The 19,844-nt window shown below is 40.9% G+C and overlaps 1 protein-coding gene across 1 annotated transcript in view; it reads right to left on the bottom strand.

Annotated features, from left to right (window-relative positions):
- LGR4 (leucine rich repeat containing G protein-coupled receptor 4) overlaps positions 1–19,844 on the bottom strand; it is a 78,875-nt gene that overhangs the window by 42,057 nt on the left and 16,974 nt on the right. The window contains 1 exon segment of the mRNA XM_034065616.1: positions 2,853–2,924. Within this exon segment, the coding sequence (XP_033921507.1) occupies positions 2,853–2,924 (72 nt within the window).

Genomic DNA, 19,844 nt, shown 5'->3' with positions numbered 1-19,844 from the left:
ACATGGAGTTGACTAGTGCATGAATGGTCTTGAAAGAAAAGGAAGAAACCTTCCTCATTCAACGTTGGTAGGCATGGCCAGAGCCTTTGCACTCTTTGCTTCAAATTCAAAGCAGCTGCTGCCCTGAAACATTACCAACAGCTGGAAAGTCTCGGTTAATGGTTTTCAACTGAGAATTACTGTTCACAGATACTGTCTACTGATGGCTCTGCTCTAACGTGTGTTTTCCTGTCTTTCTGCATCCATGATAGCTGTTGAATTGGAGAGAGCTTTTCTTTTGTATCTTTCTGGAGAATCTCCTACCTCTGCAGCTGTAGGAGGTAACTCAAAAATGAAAACTGTATCTATTTTTTTATTGCACTAAGGAGTTATGACTGATTTTAGTATGTCTAAACATTTGGCAACTATCATTTTTACTGTAAAGTTGTTGGGGTTTGTATGGGGGGAGAGGGGTGACCTTTTTGTTGGTGGTTTGTTTTTTTTTGTTGTTGTTGGGTTTAGTTTTGGTTGGGGTTTTTTTCCACCAGAAATTGCTTTGACATTTCAAGTAAGCATACTAGGAACAAATTAAAGCTTCTGGGTGTTCACTTTAATTCTGAGCTTAATTCTAGCCTATTTTTTCTTGCAAACTGAAATGCTGGAATACAGGGGGACAATGAGAGACACGCTGCAAATGGCTCTTAGGCAATAAGCACAATAGATGATGGCTGAAGGCTCTGCCTTTTCTCTTTACCTTCTTTACCTCCTGACACACCCCAGGATTTATGGAAGTTACACAACATGCACACCCACCAGTTAGGTTTTTATTGCTTAATTACTTATAGGGGAAAAAAAAGTCTCCCACAGTCATCTCAAGCTGGAAAACAGCGTTGTTTGGGGGTTTTGAACTAACTTTAGCTGTGAAATATGACTATTAAGAATCTCAAAAAAATGAACTATGCATTGTTTAACAAAACAGACAGGCATACAGCAGCATATATTATAAAGCACACAGGTAATGCTGGCCACTACATATGCTGGGCCAAACAAGCCTTCTCAGGCTTCAAATTTTTCTATTCTTTTTTTTTTTGGGGGGGGGGGTTCTTTTTAATTAAATTGACTACTCCTGCCATAGTGCCTTTCTGAAATTGTGTCAGTTGCACACACACATCATCTGAAACCCTGGTAAACCTATTTTCTTTCATAAAGTATTCTTGACTACATTGCAAAGTTAAGCAATACCAAAAATCAGAGGGAATAAACCCAAACCTGTTAAGCATGAAATAAGATACCACACACTATTCATCTGACACAAATAAGATCAACTGCTTCACAATTTTACTGGTGAAAGCCAAAACCACTTAAGAACCAGGGAAAATTGAGTTATTTAACTGTATAAGTAATGGTAACTACTACATTATCAGGATATAAGAGAGACCAAAATAGTAAGTAGAGGTAGAACACCTTATTAGACAAACCAGCACAGCTGGGGTGCAAGGAAGAAAAGCAGAGCACCTTTCAGGAATGCAAGCTTTTCTTCAGGAGCAAGTGTTTCATCTCATATCAAATTTCTCAAGTACCTTTGTTCCAGTACGGTGCAGTGGTTGAGCTCCTTATAGCAGATAACCAGAGTCAAAAGGTTCTGGGTTTTACCTGCAGTTTTGCTATGGGGTTAATTTATCATCTTGCCCTCTACAAATGTCTTCCATGCTTTGCTTCAGTCTCTTCATCTGTAAAGTTGGAATAATGCTTCCCTACTTGATAAACGTTTGTCTCTTTTGGGAAATTAGTTGTTCTTTCCCTAATGTGTATTTATTGAAAAAAAATCTCTCAACACAGCATTCATAGTTCCAGTCTAGTCAAAGTCACTAATGAAGACAGCTTTACTTTGTATTTTAAAGTCTCCTCCATGCAGGAACTGCTACTTTGACACTGAAAACACACCAGAAGCAAATCAAATCACTGTGGTTTTGTCATATCTATTGCTTTTTACTGGAATTTCTCAATGCTTACTGGCAAAGGTTGAACCATTACCCTCTCTTCATAGATAAGGAAACTAAGGCACACAGAAGCCTCTTGACGTATCAGAGTACCCACTAAAGTGGCAATTGGAAGTCAAAGCCTTGTCCCTGTTCATCGACCCTGAAACACAGTCTAATTCAGGGCTATGCTGTGAAAGGGTGCTTCAACTTGGCAAAGACATCTCAGTGAAGACTTTGGTTCAACAGAACACCAGGCACATGAACCTTAGCAGAGCTCAAGGATTCAGAAATCCAAGTATCACTTTAGTGAAACTTCATAAAAAGCTAAAGAAAAGCAAAAACAAAACAAAACAAACAAAAAAAAAAAAAAAAAACAAAAATAAACCCAGAAAAGAGTGAGGAGAGAGGAAGATGGGAAGTAGAGAATTACTTCTGCCAAGGAAACTAAACACAAGAAAGCCCTGTACCACAGAACTTGAATTTCTGATGTAGGTCCGGATGGGCTTGTGAGCACTGCACCTGCAGCCTATGGGGGCAATGGGAGCAAGCTGCTCTGTAAACGAAACAACATATATTTTATGGAACTTATGCAACAGCTATACTGTAGCTCCTTCAGAAACAATGGTAATTACACACCTCTTGTGTTATCTCTGGATAACACTGTAATTAGTATGTGTCATCACCCTAGCCATGATTAAAGTAATTACCGTAAAAAGCCCCTTGTAAGTAGCATTTACTGTTCCGGTTTCCAAACATGTACAGGATTATTTTTTTAAAGTATAATTGCTTTCTCTGTTTGCAGCTCAACTCAACACTATTTCCCCACCCACCTTCCACTTCACACAGCCATCTGATGTTGTAGCAAAACCTGAACATGTGTGAAATACTTACAGCTCTTCCAAGTAGGGAAAGTTCTTGAATGCATCCTCCGGTAGCCTTGTGATGTTATTCATGCTGATATCTCTGGAAAAGAAAAGTAGGCAGATTTATCAATAAACGGGAAAGGATTTTTACACTCTAGCAAAAGAAGGAGAAAAAGAACGTTTAGGCAGATTGCATGACAACAAAAAAAACAAATTCCAGCATCACACAGTAGTATCTCTTTCTAGTAATTTGCCTCCTGAACACTCAAAGCACAGTAATTTGAGAATCCAGCTGCAGCAAAGACCTATATAATGGAAAGCTGATAAAAGAGTTCTCTGACATCTCTAAGCAAAAAAATTTCCTGTGAAACTACAGGGTATGCATGGATGGAAGAGGCTCTACAGCACTCTTATCTCCAGCACGGATTTTTACCAACTTACACATGCACACGATTTTAAACACAGATGATTAAGACCACTCTACAATCACATCATATGAAAATAATAATAATAAAAAAGACTGCGACCACCCACCATGCAAATTTTCATCCCACAGTGTCTTAAAAAAATAAAAAAAAGTATGCATTGGGACTTAGTAAATAGCTTCTGGCACACAGGGCTTCTGGAACTACTGACAAGAACAGCAGAAACATGTCCTAGCTCTACCACAGTCATTTTCCTTCTACAAAACTTATAGAAGTCCCCGAGGTAATAGTTTTAAGCAGATTTCATTCTCAGTCCGTGAGCAGAGACAGGCCGGCAGCAAGTGCTTACATGATAGGTATGCAGACCTGTTCAGCCTTTTTTCTTTCCAAAGGAGCAGTAAGTGGCAAACCTGGTGCCATCACCTCGGTTCACACCTACATAACCATCACAGATAATCCCATCCTAAAGCAAGTTATTACTCAATGTGAGTAAAAGTAGCACAAAAACAATTCAGTTTAATAATTAAACTAATAACTGCCTAACAATTCATGACATAACCCAAGTTCTTACTTTCCACTTGGTTACTGCTTTTTTTGGTTGTTTTCAACATGGAGTTTAATGAGCAAGTCAGAGAGACTATGTAGAGCCCTCCCTGCTTCCACGTACTGTTCTGTAGCATCCATGTGCCGCCCCCCCACAGATTTTGGGTAAAAAGAAACAAACAAAACTAAATTACCCATTCCATCTCACTGATAGTCAGCCAGTAACACTGAGGCTCCTCTAGGAAGATCTGGAAAGGTTGGTGACTGCATACAGGACAACAGATTTTGCTTGCCACCCGAAATGCTTAATGTCAGAATAAAGTACCTGCTGCTAGGGCAGACATTCTCAGCCCATCCATAGCCACCTCTCTTTTCAAACATCTGCCTCAACTGCAGTTATCACTTCCAATGAGGCAGAGGAAAGGCAACTCTTCCTGCTATGCAGGGAAGGCACAAATCCCTGAAGAAAAGGCCCATGAGAAATAAAAAGTTTCACATTCAGGATATCTTCCATGGCTCACACCCATGACAGAACTCAGTGCTGACCCTAGGAGATTCGAAGTCAGGCCCCTAAGGGGAACAAGGAGCATGTGAAGGGGTTGGTGTTGCTTCTGTGCACAACCATCTAAAGCATTTGTGTCTCCTTTCATACTGTTGACAAACCCAATGCCACATCAGTACCATATAACCTACCAAAAATGTTGCAGCAGCTAATTAAACCCCTTTTTGCAAGTGCCCACATTATTCCTCCAGCTGCCACACCATAATGTCTAACATAGCTTATGAAAAAAAGTTTCCTTATTTATACTGACAACAGAATGCACGATTTAGAACACGCCATAGTTACTGGGGGAAAAAAAAGTTTGCCCCACGGCAGTTGACAATGTCAACTGATGTCAGTGAATTTATGTTCAGATTAACAAGTAACTGGCAACTGGTCTGCTGGCCCTGACCTGGCAGCACAGGCCCTCAGCAACCCCTGATATGAACACTGCACTCTTACATATAATCTAGATGACATTGTTTCTTTAAACTAAATGTTTAGTAAGTAGCAGGCCAAGGCTTCACTGCCCATATCCAGGTGTAAACCAAGAGAGTTACTCCCCAGGAGTTGTTAAGAGTACGTTAACGTAACTCAAGAGCAACTGTACACCATCATAACTCAAGACCAATGGAGACTAAAATAAGATTCAGCACATACAGACCAAACCAATTGTGAGAAAAGGACCCAGAAAATCCACTGTGGCACAACCAACTCCCTCACTAAGCTCCAGAAGGAGCTGAACAGGAAGATGATCTACTTCTGAACTCTACGGCCTGCATGCTTTAAGAGGTTCTTTGTGTCTCAGCAGCAGCCTGGGTACTGCAACATGGTGCAGTTGCTGTGGGCGACATTTTTCTTCTTGTTCAGGAAAGTAAATGAAAGTATGACACACATGAATCGCCAGCTGTCTGCTCCACAGGAGTCTGCAACTTTGATTCACCCTACCCCCCACCGGCATTTTTCAAATTGTCACGAATATACGTGCTTCACAAATCCAGACCAGCCCTCTGCTTTCCAGAGGACTACACATCCCTGCCACTATCAACTAGGAAGCATTTATGAACAGAGCAAAAGAGCAAGCAGGAAGTGGATCCTAAGAAATAGTAACCCGTGCTAGCAAATGAGAACTCTCTCAAAAGACTGTCCAAGTGATATAAAACCCTATCAGGGTATATTAAATGGTGGCAGTAAGTCAACAGTACGTACCATCAGAAAGCACTTCATGAATGACTAACCACCAGTTTGTCGATGGTTTTGACTGCAACCACATCTGTTGCACTATGTGACAGCCCTTCAGGGCAGAACAAGTAAGAAATCACATCTGTCTGAAAGCAATGGTCTTGGAAGTTCCAGAGCAAAAAATGCCTGATTTTCACAAATGTCACTAAACAAAGTCAATGGAAACCATGTAGACCTACAGTATGGTTCACATCCAAATTTGACATAATTTTGGCTTTCTCTGGGTTCTGAAATCAGAAAAGAATTATTTTTGCCTGTGAGTTAGCATCTACAATCTTCATATAGGGAGCAGACTCTTCAGATGTAAGCATGAAAAAGAACACCTTAATAATGAAGATGTGTAAATCATCAATATTCCCAAATCCTACTGAAATGTTTGTTTCAGCAAAGCTATACTTATAACAGAAAGATGCACAAAGACGCATTGCAATTCTGTCTTTAGCATTATCATGTCAATCTTCACAGGCTGCTTATCATGATGCCTTGCTAAAAGTCTGGAATTATGAGCAAGTTTCTGTATCTGCCTTCACTGCAACCGACAGTCACTCCTACTCAGTAAAAAAGCCAATCTTTACAGCACTAATTCACAGACTTCCAAAGTTTCTTCATGATCACCGCACTACTTCTAAATCAAATTTTGTTTAACTAAAAGCATTATGTAAAAGCAGTTTTGCTGCAGAAATTGTAAGTGTGATTGCAAATGCCTCACCTAGTAGCAGACTTGAGTAGAGCACACTTTGAAAAACTGCTAGCTAAAATTAATCTTATCTGAAGTGCACTATCAGCAAAAAAACAACCCACACAGAAGGAAAACCACAAGGAATTGTAGAAGCCAAAATCAGACACTTGTTTTGTTTTTTATACATATGTGTGTGTGTGTGCATACATGTAGGTTTTTTAATTTTCACTTCACTGTACAGAATATCCTCCGTCAAAGAATGAGTTCAGGGGCACAATTTTCTGGTAATAAAATATTGAGAAGTTCATGAGCTTCAATGCAAGAATTTACAAACAATATTATCAAACACCCATATCACTAAAATTAGATGACTTAATAACTACTCTTTTAAAAGTTTACCTACTTAATTTGGAAGACACTGCCAGTATCCATGGCAATGATACTATCACACAACCAAAGGGTCATGTCAGCAGTTGCCTAATGCCTCATTTCATCAGGACTCAGCTGAAGGACCCTCTCTGGATTGGGTTATTACACCCAGACCTAAGCCCCCCCAAAACAACACAATACCTACAAATCTTTTGATCACCACCAAAACACCACCCCCCACAAGGCCCCCAACAAACACCAAAAAAGCCCCACAGTTGCCATAGATTTTACTGGCACACTGAAGTTCTGACTCGGTATCTGAAAGGCATATCTTTAATTTCTTGGGTTTTTATCCCTTTGCAGAATGATCTGTCAGCCCTGGCAACCTGTATCTTTGTCTTGAAATCAGAACTCAGCCCCATGCTTATATTTGGGGTGTTTTGCCTGGGAAGCACAAAACAAACACAACATCTTAAAGAGGCAAAAGACGAGGACAGAGATGTTGTGGGATTACATCATGGATTTGTCAGGAAAATTAAGGAGAAGTCGGGGTAGACCTGCACCTTTCAGTGGCTAGCCATTAACTGAGCTTATCAGTACAAAGCAGCCAGGCTAAATCTTCGCTTACTAACCAACTTTAACTGAGGAGAGAGGTGGTAGATGTTCCCCATCCCTGGAAACATTCAAGGGTGTGATCAGGCAAGGAGCTGGCATCAAAACTAAAACGATGAGCAGCTGAAGGTGGTAATTTCTTTAGCAAGAAGAGGCTACATGTCAGGGATAACATGAATCACAGGCTTATAGTTACAACTGGTTTCACCATTTCAGGTAGGAGGGATGTAACACCAGAATATAAACAATAGTGTGCTCCTTCCTCCTGTGCTATTGCTGCCGTGGCTGCAGTTTTGAACAAATAAGGCTCTAGCATGTGGTCAGCAGATTTATCCTTCTTCCAGGAAGGTAATACAGAACAGAGAAAAAAAGCCCCACCAAAACACAACTAAGACAAGTACTGAAAATGTTATTTCATTATGCCAGGCGCTGCAGAAACAAATTTTTACAGGCCAGAGATGAAAAAGCCACAGTACTCCAGCAGTCATCTGTTGTATGTGGTGGACTTCAGCAGATTCCTCCAGGTTATTCAGACAGCTACTTTAATCTTTATTTCCAGCTTAGTTTAGCAAAGTCCCCTGCTTTCACCCAACACTGACACATGAAGTCTTTACAAATACTTGTACCTATAGTAACCAGCACAGAAGCTAAAAGCATGAAACCTCCCTCTGTTGAAAACAGGCATCAAATGAGATAAAATAACTTGGCAGAGGACAGCACCTTTGCTAGATATGGTAAAAATGCACAGTACCACATCTCCTCTCTGCATAGATTTAAACTCTTAAAGCACCCAGCAGAAGAGACTTCAGAAGTCTGAACTAGGCAATATAACACACTTAAGGTTTTTTATTATACTCCTGTGCAAAAATTCCAGTCCCTGATATTTCCATTGTCAGTTTGGGTTTTTTTTTAAAGATTCTTTATTCTACCACTAACCAAATTCAAACTCCCCCAGGCTTCAGGATGAGCAGAAATACTTCCCATCATAAATGGCATCTTACTAATTCTATCACATTTTAAAAAGAGAAACTCCTGCTTATCTTTAGAATGTGGCTTCAGTCACAGCTTCCATCCGTGGTATCAGGCAAAAGAGAATTAGATGAAATGCACAGCTTCTCACACCATCTCCTGCAGGTCACAACTCTCGCCCTCATTTTAAAGCATAGCCTCCACCATGAGGCAGCCTGAAGTTTATCCTAAACTTCCTAACAATGGCCAGAGTGGGATTCTGGCACAAACAGAGTAAGGGAACAATAATTCTTGCATGAGAAGAAAAGTTGCAACAACAAAGAAGGACCACAAAATGGGAAACATAGACTGCCTGTAGAGGGCGACAGAAAGGACAGGCAAAAAATTATAAACAAATTAGCCCAAGATATAGGCTGAGACTGAAAGCTAACAATCCACAATAGTTGATGGGCATTGGAAAAGAAAACTATGCCAGCCTACCTAGACTGAAGGTCATTTAACTGCTACAGCCTAGTTTTGATGATACCCACTGTTCTTCACTGCATCTCCCCAGCCAAAAGGTATGTGCATTTTATGCAAAGAAACCTTGCTTGCTACCCAAATCTGTTATGCTGGCACATCTAAAACTCAGAGATGTGGATGCTAAATTCCTGATCCTGTGTTGCAGCCTTGATTATCAACACCTGGATTTGCCCTGAACGTGCATGCCCCTTCCTACCTACCACATCCATGCATTCTATCCAAAGGCATATCAGCTACTTAAAATACTCCAAAAATACTATACAAAAGTTCTTCAGCTGGAAAAACATGAAATATGTAGCTACAGAAAATTACATTGCAGGCAAACCCAATCAAGATTGGCTGCTTAGAATATAAAACCAAAATACTTCCCCCACCCCATGCTCCCCTGCACTTTGTTAATAGTTTTCTTTTTGGATATCACCTAACCTCTATCTTTTGTGAAGTTTAGAAGGGGGAGAGGGAAGGAAAAAAAGAGAGAGAGAGAGAGAGAGAGAGGAGTGTCTGTTGAAGGAAAGAAGATCATGTTTCAACAAGGCACCTTTAGAATCCTATAAAATACTCCCTCTGAGCAAGCTTAACCTGTTTGCTGATAGATAATAGCATGTAATACTGTAGGCTCCATTCAGTCTTTTCCAAGGTCTGGGCCCTCTGCCACTGAGTTATTTAATTATAACACTTACAAAATGATTTAGGCAGAGCTATCTATATTTGAATAAAGCCCTCCTACCTACTTGCAAGAAACCATTAGGTAAAAGGTCTTAAGTCTTATGCAAAATTCCCCAGGTATTCAGCTTCAGTAGTACTAGGAAAAGCTGGAGCTGTTAATATCTTTACAAACTGCATTCAGTAAACCAGGTTACTGCAAATGCAAGTCAACATGACAGAAAACATTCAGCAACAATCAGCCACCAGTTGCCACTGGGATCACTGATGGGTGGATAATGTCCCAGTTACATTAACATTGGTGAGGATCAACAAGACAAAGCAGCAGGTATTTTTGTCAGTATACCAGACCAACAATTCTCTGCCAATTATCCAAAAAACAGGGACAGAAGTAGATGTATGAAGAAGTAGAAGTAGATGTATGCCAGTGCTTCGAATTTGATCCAGGTCACATCTGCATTAACCAGCACAACTACCTGGAGTGAGGAGAGGGCAGGGGAGGAAAGGAGAAGTCAGGGAAACTCAAGGCTAGACCAATCTAAGTTGTCCTGTGGTGCCACGGTTCTGAAGAAACACCTTTGGCAACAAACTCCTTGGAGAAATACGCTCACAGGATGAAAACCAATGTAATTCAACCTAATCACACACTTCAGCAACCAGGTCCAGGGGAAACCAGAAGCTGAATTACATCCCTAGTTTAGACCTACTGTTCTGTCCTAGTTAGCCAATTCCCTCAGGATGAACATAAAACCACTGAAGTGATATAGCAGGCAAGTTTGCATTAATACTGTCCCATGTCTTAACTGTATTCAGTATATAATGAAAACAGAAAGCCTAGAGGATCAGCAAGGAAATTCTAATTAAATTAATTCAATTAAAAGTTTGGGTTGTTTTTTTGCTGTCTTACTCTATCTGCCTGGTGACAAGCAGCAAACAATTCTCTTCCAGAAGCACCTCCTCAAAGATACTGTTTGGAATGGTAATGGACTGTGCCATGAATCCAGTGAGTGCAGCTAAAATTCATGGGTATGTATTACAGGCAGACATGCCAATCCCAACAGCTAGAAATCATGAACAGAAGGCAAACAAAATTGCCATGTGTTGGAGGATCCCAGGTAAATTTTTCAGTCACTTGGAGTGGTTTCTCAAAACAGACTGAAAATTGTCCTTCGGCTTTAAATTTCACTCATGCTACAGAAATGTCATCATTCAAGGCCTGATGTGGTTCTGGGCAACCTGATCTAGTTGGGTATGTCCCTGCCCATGGAGGGGGTTGGAATAGATGACCTCTGAGGGTCCCTAACCCAAACCATTCTATGAATCAAGCAAAGGAAATCTGATGTTTACAGAGGAGCCTACACTTGGGAAGTGTTTGGGCTTGCAGTAACGTTTGGGTTTAAAGAAAAAGTTATACACTGAGTAATTAATTTCTTACCTTTTATATACTACCTGCATCTGTTACTGCAAGGTTTGGCTACCTCAGCCTGTACTATTAGGTAATGTTTATATGGCAATAGGACACTGATGCCCCAATATGTTAGACTGCTATTGTATTTAATGTTTACCTTCAACCAGCTTCTGACAGCTCTGCACAACTGCTGGTGCCCATCTCTCATGGGGGAGGGCCCAGCCCAAGGGCACCTCTGGGTATGCCAACAGCCAAGGACTCCACAACCGATATCCTCCAATCCTCACTGCTGTGCCCCAACACATTCTTCTCCTTCTAATCCTCACCTATTGTTACCTTTAACACGGACAAAGTTGTTCATGATAAAACAGAATGGAAGATTTGAAGCTAATTATTGCATTAATGTACATTTTTCTCCCTGTGATTCCATCTCTCCCCAAATACCTTAAGTATGGTCCTACTGCTTTTGACATGACCAGAAACCTCCAATGCTTAAAAAGGCACAGAAACCTGATCTGCGTTCACAGCTCATTTTGCAGTCACAAAAAACCTATCAGCCATGCCATTTTTTCAATTATGAGCCTGTTTCCTTTCTCACTTCTTCTAGGAAACATTCTTGTAAGAAAGGATATCCAAATACTTAAAGCCTTAATCAACATCTGCAGTGACTAGCTAAATAAGACAGAGGTTGCATTCCCACCCAGAAAATACACTTGCCATTTCCTAAGTACTCATACTATCTCTCTAATGAGCACAACGCCTTATCATCTCGTTTGTATTGCAACAAGAAGCTAAGGGCCCTAGTTCAACATATCAACGTGTGATTGGCACTGTATAAATACACAGTTGGAGACACTCCTCACCTAGAAGAGTTTGCTGCTTAAATGGACTAGACAAACAGCAAATGGACAAGAAACAGGCACAGAAAGGTGCGGTAAGCTGCCCGAAGTTGCCAGCAGAGCCTGGAGTCCTCTCCAGTCACCCAATGCTGCTCTCAGGTGTTATGCCCAGCAACTACCCACCATGTAATTTCCAAAACAAATTAATTATGTTTCTTTTCCCTGGGTTTGGGGGTTGGGTTGGGGGGGGTGTTAGTCTTTTTTTTTTAGCAGAACAACAGGTCAGGAGACCCTTTTGACAGTTTCTCCTTTGCTAGATGTGTAGGTTCACTCCATTCGGTAGCAGCAGAAAGAAATTACACTCTAACAGCTATGCAAGAAGTTACATGCAGTGCTTCCATCCACTTTTCTGTGGCTCAAACTAACTGGTACATTTGTGTCACTGCTCACTTGGGGATGAAGCACTTAAAACTGCTTTTTCATGGAAGCAATCAAACATGAGGCTACCCACCAATCCTGGCTATTAAGAGGGGATTGACCTACTCATAAGTAAACAAAGGTACATGGAGCTGTTGCTCAGCACAAATACACAAAAAAGACAAACAACCCCACATAAATCCTGTTGATTCCAGTAAGCTTTTAGCATTTTGCTGAAGTAGCACCTACATTTTCACTGACAGCCACAGAAAGGCTGAAAACATTCAGACGTGTCTGTTCCTGCAAGGGAAGTAACATCCCCCTTTCCCCCACCGTATCTCTAAGTTATTTCTCCTGCCTCCTCCTTCCCATGTCACATCAACCTGTTGCTTTTTATTTTCTTTTTTTATTTTTTCTTCCAATGTGATGTCTTAGCTTTCTTTCAGACACAGTAACTAGCTCTAATGTACCCTATTCATGTGCCAATCAAGCCATCATCAAGATCTTAGAGAGAACAATACTTGTATGCAAAAGCCTATTTGGAACTGGTATTTGAGTCACTGCAGGCCAGCCATTAAGCAATCACACATACGGTTAATGGTCTATGTTGACACATGGTGGGGAATTAACCCAGAAAAAAATTCCATTGCGTTATTATGAAAGAGATCCTATCCTGGAATAGGACTATAGCACAAGTTAACATGCTCTTCGGTTAATTTTTAAGAGTCACACATTTGGTGCGGATTACAGGCTGAAGGAAGGGCTGATTGTAACCTGAAGGAGGAAACAAAATGTCTTTCAGTCCAAGAGTATTTCCCTTACATAGTTCAGAGATTATTTACAGCTGATAGTAAAATTATGCATTATTCATAGTTTTGTAACTACTTATTTTCCAGAATACAGGAATGCAGGGAACCGAGTACAAAAAAATAACAGGCCGTGAGTATGACAGGCACATTAGTCAAGCAGTCTGAGGGCAAGCCAGTGCTGAGATGCTCTTCCTGTATTTGTGAATAACCATCATAAAATAGGAATAATCAACCTGTAGAAGACCATGAAAAAATCCATGAACAAAACCAAGCAGGAACTTAGATCATCCACATCCCGGATCTGTAACCAACGTTCTATGTGCTGCTACCACCCAAACTACTAGGGAAGCTCCCAGCATGGCTTCGTAACAGCTACCTTCTGGCCTGAATGTAACCTGGCTAATCAAGACTCCGAGAGTAACCACAGATTAAAATGTCAGATCATCATAAGCATTTGGTGACAAACCCCTCAGATACGCAACCACTTGAGGTAACACAGACTACAGGGGACTTCAGGAGAGCAGTGAAAATCTGTAAGGACCAACATTTTCCAGAGGACCACTGGAAAGCACCTTTGCCAGGCAGACTCATCATGCCCTGCAACTAGCACAGCAGTTGTTCAGGGGGTGAAATCTGAACAATGTCATTATTTCAGACAACTGCATGTTTTCTGCACTTTACCCAGTTTGGCTTCTGTCTCCAGACAGTACGGCTTAGGTTATGCACAAAGCCAAGGCTAGTTGTAAATCTGGCAAGATGTAAACCTGGTGCAAGCATTCAAAATGCTATCCTCCCATTAGTGAAACTTTTGCACTTCATTGATGTCTCTTCCAGCTACAGAAAACTATGAAGAATACTTTCGTCCCATTTAACAACCCATAAACTGGCTGAGTAGCAGCTCTCCAAGTAAGGGAGCTTGAAACTGGCATCATCTATGCCCAAAACACACGTCTAAGTCATTCATTGCTACCATCACTTCTAGAAAGGCTTGAGATGATTTGTAAAAGCCACTGAAAAAAAGCAAAGGATTGTTTCTTTTTTTATTATGATTTTTTAATCCATAGCTCTCCACACATAAAGGGTAATAGAGAACACAGCAACAGACTACATGTTTAAGGCTTCAACCTATTACATCTCCAGGGTGTAGTCACAAAGGAAATTGACTTATATTCCCATCGCTTTCCACCTCTACAGTGGAACTGTTTACAGGCAGCATTCTATAATCAGATAATTGTAATAATCTGGATTTAAGCAAAAACATTACTGGGTTTTGGCCTATTATTGTTTTTTTGGATGAGGTCAGCTTTCTGCTCTATAGCATGGCCTTGGAGAGAGCTGCGCCAGCACAGCTATGGAGCAGCAGATGCCTGTGGCAGTAGGAAAGAGGAAAGATACTGAAAGAGACAGTGTGAACTTCGCACTAAAAGCAAACATAATATGTAGCCTGTGATGAGCTCAACACCAGATTCCCTAAAGGAGTTTTACAGAAAGTTATTTGTCATGTTTTAAGTAAATAAAGTTTAACACTGTGTTTGCAACCAACTTAAAATAGGGCAGCACTGCCAGTTTCAACAATTGTCTTTACTACTGGGGAGTCATACTGAACCATCAACCACCAAGATAGCTATATCATTTTTAAGTAACTTGAACTTTGACTTTTTTTAATGAGCTACATAAGCACCAGGTTAGACAAACATTCAGGTCTTAATTTAAATCACATATTACTAAACTGAACACAGACACTTTACGTGTTACCAAGCCAAGGTTTTATTCACTACTATTGAGGAAGTTCTCAAGCATTTTGCTCCTTATCAAAAATTTCTGTGAAGAACTATTGCTGAAACACTAGGAACATCACCAAACTATGTCATCAAACCAGTTTAATGAGATCTGTGCGTCCTCCCCTCCAGTCTCGGGTCCTTGCTGCATAACCACAAACACCTACAAAGCACGTTTCATTCCATTTAACAGCTTCAAGGGCAATGCCATAAAACTTAAACCGCCTCTACATGACTGTAGAGAGCCACACTCACCCTTTGGACTCCAAGGACACCACATCTCCCTCCACCTAGCAACACAGTACTTACTACAACAAACATTTCACACCAAAACCTCCCCGTTACAACTCCGGACAGAGGTTCAGTTCCTTGCCCCAGCAGATACCCATTTTGTGGGTTTGGACAGGTTGATTCCCCTTCCCAAACCCCAGGTTCAAAGGAGAATAATCTTTTCTGCATCTCTGCAAGGAAGAGGGAGGATAAAGCTGCTGATGTTTCTGAGCTGCCCAGACAGAGCCCAGCACTTCAATCTGATAGAAAAGCAGTGCTATCATTACACATATATATTCACATCGAAATCTTCTGCTGCATTTTCACTCTGTGTTTTTGCTCTGTTACAGAAAGAGAACACCAACAGCTAAACATCCCATTTTATAAAAATGCCAACTTTAGTAACTCTAAGTACTCTGGATTTTATTCATTTTCTTCTGGTTTATTTTGGTCTCCTAGTCTGTTCCACCCAATGTTTAGAAAGCAACCTGAGCCTCAGAAGTCTGGCAAGCCCTGCATTTTTAGAAGGCTACAAGCAAAAAAGAGCAAAATAAAAATGGTGTATGAACACAGTCACTGACAGAATCAAGCCAGAATACAAAATGTAAATGTCTCAATCAGTCCAAATGTATATACAACAGGTTCAGCATCTAAGATTTTTTTCACTTGCACATAACATATAAAATGTAACTAAAAATTATTTCTAGGAGGAAAGAAGAAAATTAATCTTTTCCTGCAATACAGCACTATAATTATCTACATACTGTGGGAAAACTAAAAGCACACTGTGCAGCTTTCTAGTGTCAAAATAGATTTTGTGGCAGCACCTGAAATGGCCTTTAGAGAACCAAATGTGCTTTTACATAGGAATTTCCAAAGCACCTTGAAGTAGCTGACAAAGCACATTTTGATACAATGTAAAACTTAGGTTATGGAAAATATTGATCATCAACTACCGCACAGTACCTGAACAGAAGAATAATTTCCACTTTGTGACTTTGAAGGTTAAAGTCTGCTTGAAACACTCTGAAGTTAATACCTTCACCAGATGGTAAAGGGAGGGTTGCTGCCTATTGACAAGATGTGTAGCTTAAGACAAGAATCCAAACAGCCTCCCAGTCTTTACAGGTACTCTGGTCTCAGCTACATTCCTCTTTTTATTTGAGATGGACGGCCAAGGCCCTTACACGCATAAGTACATGGGCTGAGCATCCACCCTACATTGCAGTGACACTTAGACACAAATTGAAATGAAAGCTGCACAAAATGTCTGCCAGCAGACTCTTAGATAAGAGCTACAGTTTTGGGTTCTACTTCCAACAGCATAGGATTGAACAAGGGATGTCAAGGAAGCATTCTAAACCAATTTTATTTCTTCTTGCATAATGAGAGTTAGGAATTATCTCATTCTTACCTGACCTAAAGCAAATTATTTCATTTCAAGCACAAATTATGCTTTCCCTTGTAAAAAAAACAGAACTCTCTGCTCGGTGGTCCAAGTGGTACAGCTTTTTTTCCCCTCCCACCTTCTCAACTTCAATTTGCTGTCATGCTAAAGCAACATAATATCTTTATTAAATGTTCATGGTGTAAATCATGAACTGTATGTGCCCACCACAGGTGACACAGCACCTGTGGTGGGCACATACATAATGGTGGGTTTTCTCCCCCAAAGTCTGCAGTAAAAACCATTTAGCAACATCAGAGAACTGCACACATTTGCATCACTCATATTGAGAACTTGGTGAAGGTACAGCCCTACCACTGACACCATCCAACAGATAACAAGAGCCCACAGAGCCACATCCTCCAGAAAGGATGGCTCCTCCATCAAGAACCTCAAGCTAGGCTGTCTGCACCATGCCAAGCTCATGGGGGACACAACTAACTTCACTCAATGTGGGCTGGCAATACAGGGGCAACTAGCAGGAGCGGTCATGTCTGTAGATAGACAAGCCATTCAGTAAAAAAAATCTGTAAAGGAAAATATTCAATCTGGATGAAGAGAAACCAACTGAAAGCACAAAAACTCTTAAGGCAATGGGAGATGAAGGATTAATGTCCTCAAACAGCTTCCAACCTCAGAAGGCTGAAAGACAAAAGGCAAGACTCTCCATTCACCTGCTGCAGAAAGTCACATAAGATGACAAGCACCACCTTTTTTTATATATATACTATATGATGAACTATGCCTGGATACAGATTTTAGATGGCTACACAAGGAGGCTACCACAACTACCAAGAGGCCTCCGCAGCTAACATGCCAAGAAGTCTTCCAGCATCACAAACCAAGATGGATCAACTCTGACTGCAGCATGGGTGCTTCCTCAATATTTTCCCCCAGCTGGAAGAGACTTCTCCAGAATCAAAACAGTTGCTGAATCTGGCTATTCATCAACCAAGTCTTTTCACACACTTAAACTACAAGTAGAAGCTCAAAGAATCAAACAAACAAAAAATAGGGAGAAAGGAAAAAATTTGGAATTTAAAAAGCAAGAGGTATGGGAAGGGATTTTACAACGTACTGGTCCAGCCAACAGATGTGGGAGAAGAGATGGCAAGTTTCAGGCACAGGGACACTTTCTAAGGTCCCTAATGGCATGCAGACGTGTTTTAGGAAGTCCTACAACAGCAACCTGCAGAGGTTGTCCTTCTATCACTACGGCACACAAAGCAACCAGCACAGCCTGAGCTGGCAGCCATGAGAGGGTTAATGCCCACTGCACACCAATTAGAAACCCCCCTATAGTTAAAATTAACTGCAGTTGCAAAGAAAAAAAAATACAAAAGAAATAAGAGGAGAAAAAAGAAACCCAAAAAACCTCACTCTCTCAGACGCCCTGAGAAAAAGCCAAGTACGCTCTTATCGTGGGGACACATTCCCATTCCACAACAGCATATTCACAGTAGTTTTCAATAAACATCTACACAAGTCACTGGAGGGGGGAGGGGGGGGGCAAAGAAAAAAAATCTGTTTTCTTTCATACAATTCCACAAAAATAACTGTCATCACAACCATCCTTGTGGCAGAAAAGTCCGTATTTGCCTGCAGTGAAATCCGTCTGCAGCTGCCCTGTGGAAAAGACAGGCAATAATTGGCTTCTTTCACCTCTGTTAACCACGAACAAAAGTGTCATTCAGCTCCCGAATGGACAGAAGGCACCAATGGATGGTCAGCTCGCTGAGCCAATGGGCTGGAATAACAATAACCCTGTAGCATTTTCTTTTTCCTTTTGTTTAGTCTTTCAAAGCCCTTAATTAAGACCCTCACAAAGCACCCCTACAGACTTCTTTCAATGAGGCATTACACGCCTGTTTTCTTGTATTTAAGGAAGAAAAGTAACAGGGATTTCTGAAACACATTAAGCAGTACACACAATTTCCATGTATTCACAACTGAAATACTGTTACGTTTTAGCTTTTAAATATTATCATCCATAAAAAGAAGTTCAAGCTTACTGTGCCCACTCTTTGCTGTACATCCATTGCTATGTCAAGAACAAAAATTAAACACAGGTGGTCATAAATCTGGTGTAATTGCAACAGCTCACCCCAATCTTTCGCAAGCCAGCAGCTCCCAAAAGGAAGGCAAGTTGATGAAATATCCCTGGGCATCCTAAAGCAGGCAGCTGAGAAAGGATGGGGTAACGTAGGGAACTAATTTGTTGCAACTGCATATGACGCACTGGCATTGTCTGAAAATCAGAGCTGGTGAAGGCAAAGGTATGTTCCCTGCTGGGTTTGGTGACCTTCCATACAATTCAGTATCTGCTGTCATTTAATATACATGAAGGTAATCTGTACTCCACTATTCACGACCAAACTGATGGAATACCGGTGTTTGTGTATGAAACAGGACATCTAAGGACTACTACTGCTTTCTGTCAGCACAGGCAGTCACTGCTGAACAGAAGAGCTATAGAAACTTCCTAGAAATATCTGAGCACACAGCAGCTGCTCTCTTCTTGAAGGTCATCTCCCCCAGCCACAAACAGGAAACAAAATAGTCCTAAGAAAACACCACTGAAATACCATCTTTGTAGGTGCAGGCTACTTTGGCCAAAGCCAGTCACCATGTTCCTTCCCACCCCAAACCAGCCTCAACAGCAGGCTAACATGGCCCCTGTTTTTGTGGGGCACCCAGTGCAGTGAAGGGTATAGGGATGGGTGGGAAGCATCAGGTACAACTAGGACCTAAGGAAGCCATCACCGGCCAGCGATGGTCCAATCCCTCCAGCATGCTGCAGCCCCTCACCATTGTCTTGTAAATACTCTTGGCCTGTGAAAGGTGGCATCTGGGCAGCTTCCTTGCATTAGATCAGTCCAGTGATAGAAGGTCCAGTGATAGAAGGTGCAGCCAAACAGTACCAAAATCATCAGCAGACAAAAAAAAACAACACAGGTGGAAGCTCTGGTAGTCTCCAAAATGCTTTCTTCCCTGAAAGAGAACAGGAATGACTTTTTTCTCAGTGACAAAACCCCACACAACACGATGTGGGAACAGAACGAAGACATTTCTATTACTAATACCAATCTGAGTGAAGACAAAAAGCAATGGTTTAAAACCCCCCTCTACACTACCTACCTATCCAGCAGGCATTCGTTAACAAGCAGCACTTGCTATAAAGATCACATACATCTAGTCAAAATGCAACTGGGTATAAAATCAGCTTAGACCTTCTTTATTCTTTTTAGTTTTTAATTTTTTTTAAATATACCAGTGTTAGCTGCATGTATCCATATTCACACAGACAAGAAAGAAACCTGCCTTTCAGAAATGGTAATCTAGCAGTAGTACTTGGTGATTTTGCTTTTCAAAATCAGACTGGCCTATTTAGGTACTACACACCAAAATCTCTCCTAGTCAGACCTCAGACTACTTAATTAAGGAGACAAGAAATAACACAAGATTATCAATTGTGCTGCATGGACAT

This window comes from Melopsittacus undulatus, chromosome 8 (genome assembly GCF_012275295.1).
Source record: "Melopsittacus undulatus isolate bMelUnd1 chromosome 8, bMelUnd1.mat.Z, whole genome shotgun sequence".
In the NCBI taxonomy this organism is placed as follows: Eukaryota; Metazoa; Chordata; class Aves; order Psittaciformes; family Psittaculidae; genus Melopsittacus; species Melopsittacus undulatus.
Note: the sequence above shows the minus strand (reverse complement) of the source record. Positions and strands in the feature narration are given on the sequence as shown.